Here is a 9,738-nt window from a genome sequence, read left to right on the forward strand (position 1 = left end):
TGTAATCCCAGCACTTTGGGAGGCCAAGGTGGGCAGATCATGGGGTCAGGAGATCAAGACCATCCTGGCTAACACGGCGAAACTCCGTCTCTACTAAAAATACAAAAAATTAGCCAGGCGTGGTGGCAGGTGCCTGTAGTCCCAGCTACTCAGGAGGCTGAGGCAGGAAAATGGCGTGAACCCAGCAGACGGAGCTTGCAGTGAGCCGAGATCGTGCCACTGCACTCCAGAATGGGTGACAGAGCAAGACTCCGCGTCAAAAAAAAAAAAAAAAAAAGAAAAAGAACCTTATGTCTTCTCAGGTGACTGTTGGAACTAGAGCAAGGCAAACCAATGCCCAGGGGCAGCATCCACACCTCCACTCCTCCCCACAGGATCCACACATCCACACCTCCACACAGCATCCACACCTCCACACAGCATCCACACAGCAACCACACCTCCACACAGCAACCACACAGCATCCACACCTCCACACAGCATCCACACCTCCACACAGCATCCACACCTCCACACAGCATCCACACAGCATCCACACAGCATCCACATCTCCACACAGCATCCACACAGCATCCATATCTCCACATAGCATCCACACAGCATCCACACCTCCACACAGCATCCACACAGCATCCACACCTCCACACAGCATCCACACAGCATCCACATCTCCACACAGCATCTACACCTCCACACAGCATCCACACCTCCACACAGCATCCACACAGCATCCACATCTCCACACAGCATCTACACCTCCACACAGCATCCACACAGCATCCACACAGCACCCAGACCTCCACACAGCATCCACACCTACTCACACATCCACACAGTGTCCACACAGCATCCACACCTCCACACAGCATCCACACCTCCACACAGCATCCACACAGCATCCACACCTCCACACAGCATCCACACCTCCACACAGCATCCACACCTCCACACAGCATCCACACAGCATCCACACCTCCACACAGCACCACACCTCCACATATCCACACATCCACACAGCATCCACACCTGCACACATCCCCACCTCCACACAGCATCCACACCTCCACACAGCATGCACACAGCATCCACACCTCCACACAGCATCCACACCTCCACACAGCATCCACATCTCCACACAGCATGCACACAGCATCCACACCTCCACACAGCATCCACACCTCCACACAGCATCCACACCTCCACACAGCATCCACACCTCCACACAGCATCCACACCTCCACACAGCACCACACCTCCACATATCCACACATCCACACAGCATCCACACCTGCACACATCCCCACCTCCACACAGCATCCACACCTCCACACAGCATCCACACCTCTACACAGCCACACAGCACCACACATCCCTGTCTCAATCTGGAGTGGCCCATGTGGTCAGCAAGCAGAAGCTGGTTCCCTGCTGACCATGACACTGGTGGCCAGCGTGCATTAGGAACATTATTTCACACACAGAGCTTCGCCACCCCCCCAGACACAGCCCCACCACCACACACACTCAGATACACCCACACAGCCCCACTGCCCCCCACACACACACAGCCCCACTGCCACACACACACACAGCCCCACTTCCACACACACACCCACAGCTGCACCTCCACACACACACACACAGCCCCGCCTCCACACAGACACCCACACAGCCCTGCCTCCACACACACACCCACACAGCCCCACCACCACATAGACTCACACAGCCCTGCCTACACACACACACACACACACAGCCCCACTTCCACACACACACACAGCCCCGCCTCCATACACACACACAGCCCCACCACCACTCACACACACACACAGCCCCGCCTCCAAACACACACACACACAGCCCCGCCACCACACACACACACACAGCCCCGCCTCCAAACACACACACACACAGCCCCGCCACCACACACACACACACAGCCCCGCCTCCACACAGACACACACAGCCCCGCCTCCACACACATACACAGCCCTGCCTCCACACACACACACACAGCCCTAGCCACCACACACACACACACAGCCCCAGCCACCACACACACACACAGCCCCGCCTCCACGCACACACACAACCCCGCCTCCACGCACACACACAGCCCCGCCTCCATGCACACACAGCCCTGCCTCCACACACACACACACAGCCCTAGCCACCACACACACACACACAGCCCCAGCCACCACACACACACATAGCCCCGCCTCCACACACACACATAGCCCCGCCTCCACACACACACACAACCCCGCCTCCACACACACACACAGCCCCGCCTCCATGCACACACAGCCCCGCCTCCACACACACAGGCCCGCCTCCACACACACACACACAGCCCCGCCTCCACACACACACACACAGCCCTAGCCACCACACACACACACACAGCCCCAGCCACCACACACACACATAGCCCCGCCTCCACACACACACACACAACCCCGCCTCCACACACACACACAGCCCCGCCTCCATGCACACACAGCCCCGCCTCCACACACACAGCCCCGCCTCCATGCACACACAGCCCCGCCTCCACACACACAGCCCCGCCTCCACACACACAGCCCCGCCTCCACACACACAGCCCCGCCGCCACACACACACACAGCCCCACCGCCACAAACACACACACAGCCCTGCCACACACACACACACACAGCCCCGCCTCCACACACACACACACAGCCCTGCCTCCACACACACACACACAGCCCCGCCTCCATGCACACACACACAGCCCCGCCACACACACACAGCCCCGCCTCCACACACACAGCCCCGCCTCCACACACACAGCCCCGCCTCCACACACACGCACACAGCCCTGCCTCCACACACACACACACAGCCCCGCCTCCATGCACACACACACAGCCCCGCCACACACACACAGCCCCGCCTCCACACACACAGCCCCGCCTCCACACACACAGCCCCGCCTCCACACACACGCACACAGCCCTGCCTCCACACACACACACACACACGTGCACACACACACAGCCCCGCCGCCACACACACACACACACGCACGCACACACACAGCCCCGCCACACACACAGCCCCACCACCACACACACACGCACGCACACACACACACACCCCTACCTTGCTGCCAGGGCTCTTGCAAAGACAGGCTTCACCAATCACCAGCCCACAGTTGGCCCGTCCCCAGGGGCTGCACACTAGCCTTACGGAAAGTTCCTCAAGCTCCCTGTGCTTCAGCTTCTGCCTGTAAAACAGAGAGAGTGCAAACCTACCCACCTCGCCAGCGGCCCTGAGCCCAAATTTTAAGCCCTAAGCACACAGCCTGGCCGAGGGTCGCTGCTCTGGAAATGCTGGTTTCCCTGCGCTAGCCTTCTCACCAGGTGGCCCTGTGAAAGCAGCGCCCCAGAAGAGGAGGGCGGCTGGGGACTAGCGGGGACCAGCGGGCAGCTAGTTGGCCTCAGCGGGTGCCCCTGCGCCGGTGCAGTCCTTCTTACTACTTCCTCCACAGCACGTGGGGCCTGGCCCAGACCACTCCACAGTGGGGCGCCCTCACTGGGCCTCAGGGGAGGTGAGGCGCCCCCTAGTACCCTCTGTTCTTGAGACAAGCTGGTGTTCAGCCGTAGCGAAGGCAGCACACCTGGTGATTATGCACACAGGTCTGGAGTCACAGCCAGGTCCAGATCCCAACACTGCCACCCACCAACTGCAGCCTTTTTCTTAACCCTCCTGTTCTTAAAGTGGCCCTGCACCTGGGGTTACCTTGCAGCGGGGCTGAGAACTGAGGTGAGGGAGGCTCCGCTACCACCCGGCACGGGGTGCCTACCTGGACACTGGCTACTGTTGTCGGCTCTGTGAACAGGCACACAGGGTTTCCTCTGGGTGTGGGATGGGGCTGGCCGGGATGGGGGTTGGGGACGCTGGAGCAATGGGAGATGTCCCCTTCCTATCTCCAGTCCTGAGTCTGGGCAGCTATTAGCAGAACCTTGTTAATGAAAATTCACACCTAGGTGCTAATAAACACTGGGCCACTCCCAGGCTCAGAGGCGGAGGAGAAGCCCTCTGCAGGGAAGGGGGCTGGCCAATGAGCCCCACTTATCTGTGAAAAGACTTGCTAATAACTTTAATTCCCCATTCTAAAACACAGGGCCTTTGCCATGCAAATAGATCTTCTAAGCTGTGTCGGCTCCAGAAAGCTTCCCACTCTACCCCAGTTAGGGTCCTGGGAGGGGAGTGAGAAATGGGACAGAGGAGCAGGAAAGGGGGTGACCTGCGGAGGTGTGAGGTCCCACCCCGCTGCAGGCCTGACTTTTGGAGCCCACTCTGTGGCCAAGCGCCAGCCCAGGTGTGCCCTGCCTGGCCTGGACCCCTGAACTGCAGATCAGGGACTCAATCCCACTCTGCATTACTGCCCCTCCTGGCCCGGGCCGGAGTACTGGAAGCGATCTCTGAAGCAGTTGAAAAACAAACCGAGCAGCATCAGCGGATGAACCACGGATAAACCAACTGTCATGTAGCTGAACAACAGAAGATTATTGGGCAATAAAAAGAAATGAAGTTCTGACACAGGAGGCAGCATGATGAGCCTTAAAAACATTGTGCTCAGTGAAAGAAGCCAGACACAAAAGGCCGTATTTTGTGATTCCTTTTATATGAAATGTCCTGAAAAAGCAAACCTATAGAGACAGAGACTACATGAGTGAGTGCCAGGGGCTGGGAGTAGGGGAATGGTGGGGAGCGATGTTAACAGGTACACGGTTTCTTTTGCGGGGTGAAAATGTTCTAAAATTAGTGGCAATGGTTGCACAACTCTGTGGATGTACTAAAGCCATTCAATTGTTAAAAGAGTGAATTTTATGGTATGTGAATTGTATCTTAATAAAGCTCTTATAAAAACAGACACTAAAGCCTGTGTTTCAGACACTTGAAGGAGAGGAGGGGAGAACTGGGTATCTATCCATAGAGGGTAAAGGACGATTGGCAGAGAGGCTACACATCCCTTCTCCCCACCCCATCCTCCAAGCATGACTGTTCCCTGGACACCCTGGCTGGCTGAGGACACGCTTTCTGGGCTCAAGCCTCCCGTTTCTTGCTCCCTGATGTGAATCCAGCCAATGCAGACAGGCGTGCAACTGCCTGTGTGGATTCCGATGCAACCCCATGGGCCCCTCATCTCAGCCCAGCTAGGCCTGTAGGAGGTCATGGTTCTATAAACTCAGGACCGCCACACCATTATTTATGTCTCTAAGCTACAAGGTGGGGAAACCAGAGAAAAGGCAGATGGGAAAACGCTGGCGGGGGGTTGCGGGGGGTCCAAGGCCAGGATGCTCCAGTGCATAGAGAATAAGGCCCCAGGAAGCAAGAAAATGACCCCTTGGAGCTGTTATTCCTCAGGCCCCAACATGTATGGAGCTGGCAAAATCCTACAAGAGCTGAGCGCTGGGACTCTGGAGGCCTACCTGGGCTTGAGCGCTGATCCTCATCCTTCTATAAAATGGTTACTTGAGTATAATAGGTACCTGATGTACATACAATAAATACTCAATAATGGAGTTGTATTTCTACACAGATATTTTGGTTTTAACCAGTTCCCCACCAGGTTCAAAGAAAAAATGAGCAGATTCTACTTGCCGCTGCCTTCTCATAGGACGCCTCTCCCCACCCCTTCCAGGCTGACCCATCTGGATTAGATGCTGAGCCAGGGCTGGGGGTAAGGCCAAAGGGGTCTGGGCCTGTGGGGGTCGGGGGGGGCTAAAGATTGCAAGAACCCCTCCCACCTCTCCCATGCTCTTCTTTGGAGGGAGAGAGGGAGCTGTGTCCACGGGTAGGAAGAAGAAATTGCCAACTGACACCAGTACAGTTTATTCACAAATAAATAAATTCACATTAGGCAGAGCCTCCTGATTGCCTCAAAGTGTCTAGCCCTATGGGTCCCTCCTTGGAGGGAGGAGCTGAGAAGGGCCGCCGTGGTGGGGACGGCTCTCACCCGCAGGAATGCCCCCGTCGGGATCGCCCGTGCCCTCTTCCAGGAAAGGCAGTCTGCCAAGGAACCACTTCGAAGGTGCTGAGGCCAAAAAGCCTCGGTGCTCACAGAGACGGCGTCAGTTGTCCGCTGTCACTTGGGCTCCTCAGGCAGCCACTCCAGAGGCGAGAGGGGCATCCAGGTCTCCAACAGAGCCAGCACGTCGCCCGGAAGGAGCTGCAGGGAGAGAGGGAACAGCGCAGCCCTCAGCACTGATGGCCTTGTGCGGGTGTCCGCGCTCGTGGGCTCCACTCTCAGGGGGCCCCTAGCGAGGGGAGACCCAGTCCTCTGCGTGGCCTTTCCCTGCCTTCGCTTCTTGGAGCCCTGGGCATACTATGGTGGCCAGGCTGCCGGCGGGGAGCGGCAGGGTGCCTGGTCCTCACCGTGGCGGGCGGTGGGGCTGTGCGCGGGGGCACGGACGAAGGCGGCGCGGGGAAGGGGACACTAACCGGGGACGGTGGGCTTGGCTCCATCGCCTGCCCTTCCGGGCACGCCGCCTCGGCGAACAGCGCAGGCGGGTCGCGCGGCTCGGGTGCAGCTCGGGCTCCGGGGCAGGCAGGCGGGGATCCCCAGGACGCCCCGGCGCGGACGGCGGAGACCAGGCCCAGCCCGCGCCCCTGCCCCTGCCCCTCAGCCTGCGTCCGTGTCTGCATTTGCGCGGGGCAGCCGTCGGGGCACAGCGGGCAGCCCCGAGGGGACCCCGCGTCACCGCGCTGCCGGCACCGGCGCTGGAGACTGTCCTCGCTGAGGCCTAGCACGGCCGACAGGTGGCCGATGTAGCGGATGGCCAGGCGCAGGGTCTCGATCTTGGTCAGGCTCTGGCCGGCGGGCGCCACGGACGGCGGTAGAAAGCGGCGCAGCTCGTGCAGGGCGCGGGCCAGCGTGCGCATGCGCAGTTTCTCCCGCTCACTGGCGCTCTGCCTCTGCCAACTGCCCAGGCGGCTGCTGCGCGCGCCGCGCCTACCTACGGAGGGGGCGCGGGGCTCCCGGCGGGCGCCGGGTCGCGCGGGGCTCGGCACGGGGCTGTCGGCTGGGGTGCTGCCCCATGAGTCTGGGGATGAGACGAGGGAGCGGCCGCAATCCTTGTCGGAGGGCGGCGGCCGCGGAGTTGGGCCCCAGGCCGCGGAGAGCAGCATCCAGGACTCGGAGAGCGGCGGGCACAGGGGCTGGGCCATGGCAGCGGCGGCGCGTCTGGGGGCCGGTGGCCGGCGGCCGCTTTATGCCGAGCCCGAGGTGTGAAGTGGCCCCTTCCAGGCCGCATCAGCACATCAAAGTGGGCTCGGGGCTTGGAGGGGGCGGAGCCTGACCCTTTGATTCCACGGCGGGGGGCCGAGGTGCCAGCCCCTTGGCTGCGCCTGTTTCGCCCCACCTGGGCCCTCGTTTGGGCGCCCGACCCAGCCTCTCGGGCTTCCCGCCTGCGCCCAGTGTTGGGTGAAGCCCGGGGCGTTGTGCCAGCCCTGTAGGTTAAAGGAAGCTGGGTCAGAAAAACGAAGTCTAGATCCTAGGTTTGGGGCCTGCCTTCACCTGTTGGGGACCTTATGCAAATTCTTAGTTCTTTTGCACCTTAGCTTCCAATTTGTATAATGAGAGCCTCAGGGCATGCGCCAACTGGACAGTGGAGTAGAGTAAGGACCAGGAGCAGGGACCCTCATTCCCTCTAAAGGTGGAGAAAACAGTAAACCACTTCTCCTTTGAGGCAGGATGGCCCTGGGTAGACCCTTCCCTGGTAAGAACTTGTGGACAGTGCAAGGAAGCTTGCACCCCGGCAAATCCAATAAGCTGCCGAGTCTGATCAGGATGCTGGACCTTCTCAGCAGAGGGAGGGGGCAAGCCTGCTCCAACCCCAGGACACCTCTAGCCTGGCAGGGTCTGGAGCTTGGCCTGTTGCCACAGCTGTCACCACTGGCCTCTACCTGATGTTCTGCCGCTATTTGACAGGTATAACAGGTTTTCCCAGTGAAATGTGAGTGGAAATGACGCAGCAAAGGCATTTGACAAAATCCAACACCCTTCGTGATAAAAATTCTCGGCAAACTAAGAATAGAGAGGAATTTCATCAACCCGATGAAAGGCTCCTACAAAGAACCTACAGGTAGCCTCATACTGAGTAGTGAAAGACTGAAAGCTTCCCCCCACCCCCCGATTGCAGGAACAAAGTGAGGGTGTCTCTCTTACCACTCCTATTCAACATTGTACCAGATGGAGGATCTAGGCTGTGCAATTAGGAAACAAAAGACATACAGGTCAGAAAGGAAGAAATAAAACTCTTTTCGCAGGTTATGGCAGCTCTGGGCCCTGCTGCGCATAAGCCTGACCAATTTAAAGCCGAATCCTGGCTCCAGGAAACCCATGAGACGAGCAAAAGGTCGGAGAAGAGGTAGAAAATGCGGCAGAGGCCATAAAAGAGAAAGGCAGAGAGGAAACGGGCTCTGCTGGGCTTTGAGGATGGCCAGACTCTATTTTACATCGGAATCCCAAAATACAGATTTAATGAAGGACTTAGCTTCAGACACTAGTATCAACCTTTAAGTATCAAGACTGTAATATGTTACTGATTTGGGTCGTGTTGATCCTACTCAACCTATTGACTTAACCCAGCTTGTCAATGGAAGAGGTGTGACCATTCAGCCACTTAAAGAGGATTATGGTGTTCAGCTGGTCAAAAAGGCTGCTGACACCTTTCAGGTGAAAGTTAATATTGGGCCTGGCGCGGTGGCTCACGCCTGTAATCCCAGCACTTTGGGAGGCCAAGGTGGGTGGATCATGAGGTCAGGAGATCGAGACCATCCTGGCCAACATGGTGAAACCCCATCTCTACTAAAAATACAAAAATTAGCCGGGCATGGTGGCATGTGCCTGTAGTCCCAGCTACTTGGGAGTCTGAGGCAGGAGAATCACTTGAACCCGAGAGGCGGAGGTTGCAGTGAGCTGAGATCATGCCACTGCACTACAGTCTGATGACAGAGTGAGACTCCCCTTCCAAAAAAAAAAAGTTAATATTGAAGTACAGTTGGCTTCAGAACTAGCTATTGCTGCAACTGAAAAAAATGGTGGTGGTGTCACTACAGCCTTACAGGATCCAAGAAGTCTGGAAATTCTATCCAAACCTGTTCCATTCTTTTTGGAGACAACCCATTCCAAAAAGAATGCTTCCTTCTGAAGCACTGTTACCATATTCCACCAATGCAAAGAATCGTGGGAACCTGGCAGATCCTGCCAAATTTCCCGAAGCACAACTTGAGCTTGCCAGGAAGGACAGTTCTAATTTACTGGATATCACGAAAGAAGAACTCTTCAAATGTTCAGTACTCAGAAGGATCCAAGGCAGATTTTCTTTGGGTTTGCTCCAGGATGGGTGCTGAATATAGTAGATAAGAAAATCCTGACATCTACAGATGAAAATCTCCTCAAGTACTAGAGCTCATGAATTCCCATCCAAGAAAGCGGAGTTGTTAAAGAATATTAGAAAAAGGCCAGGCTTAGTGGCTCACACCTGTAATCTCAGAGCTTTGGGAGGCCGAGGAGGGCAGATCATGAGATCAAGAGTTTGAGACCAGCCTGGCCAACATGGCGAAACCGCGTCTCTACTAAAAATACAAAAATTAGCCGGGCATGGTGGCAGACACCTGCAATCCCAGCTACTCAGGAGGCTGAGGCAGGATAATCGCTTGAACCCAGGAGGCGGAAGTTACAGTAAGCCAAGATCGCTC

The 9,738-nt window shown here is 57.2% G+C and overlaps 1 protein-coding gene and 1 pseudogene across 1 annotated transcript; one reads left to right on the forward strand and one right to left on the reverse strand.

Moving 5' to 3' along the window:
- Positions 1 to 5,834: 5,834 nt before the first annotated feature.
- MESP1 (mesoderm posterior bHLH transcription factor 1) lies at positions 5,835 to 7,221 on the reverse strand. Its single transcript, XM_002833878.6, has 2 exons — positions 6,478 to 7,221; positions 5,835 to 6,205 (listed from the first exon to the last, which is right to left on the reverse strand). Exons 1-2 carry the CDS (start codon positions 7,201 to 7,203, stop codon positions 6,122 to 6,124), a joined length of 810 nt encoding a protein of 269 aa, XP_002833924.1. The 5' UTR covers positions 7,204 to 7,221; the 3' UTR covers positions 5,835 to 6,121.
- Positions 7,202 to 9,455, forward strand: LOC100437288 (large ribosomal subunit protein uL15m-like; annotated as a pseudogene).
- Positions 9,456 to 9,738: the final 283 nt, after the last annotated feature.

This window comes from Pongo abelii, chromosome 16, assembly GCF_028885655.2.
Source record: "Pongo abelii isolate AG06213 chromosome 16, NHGRI_mPonAbe1-v2.0_pri, whole genome shotgun sequence".
Lineage (NCBI taxonomy): Eukaryota > Metazoa > Chordata > Mammalia > Primates > Hominidae > Pongo > Pongo abelii.

Excerpts from the sequence above, each read along its gene's own strand:
- MESP1 (XM_002833878.6), bottom strand. The coding sequence starts at position 7,203 with ATGGCCCAGCCCCTGTGCCCGCCGCTCTCCGAGTCCTGGATGCTGCTC. Across the intron at positions 6,206-6,477 it reads AGCCAAGCCCACCGTCCCCG|CTCCTTCCGGGCGACGTGCT; the intron begins GTTAGTGTCCCC and ends CTCTCCCTGCAG.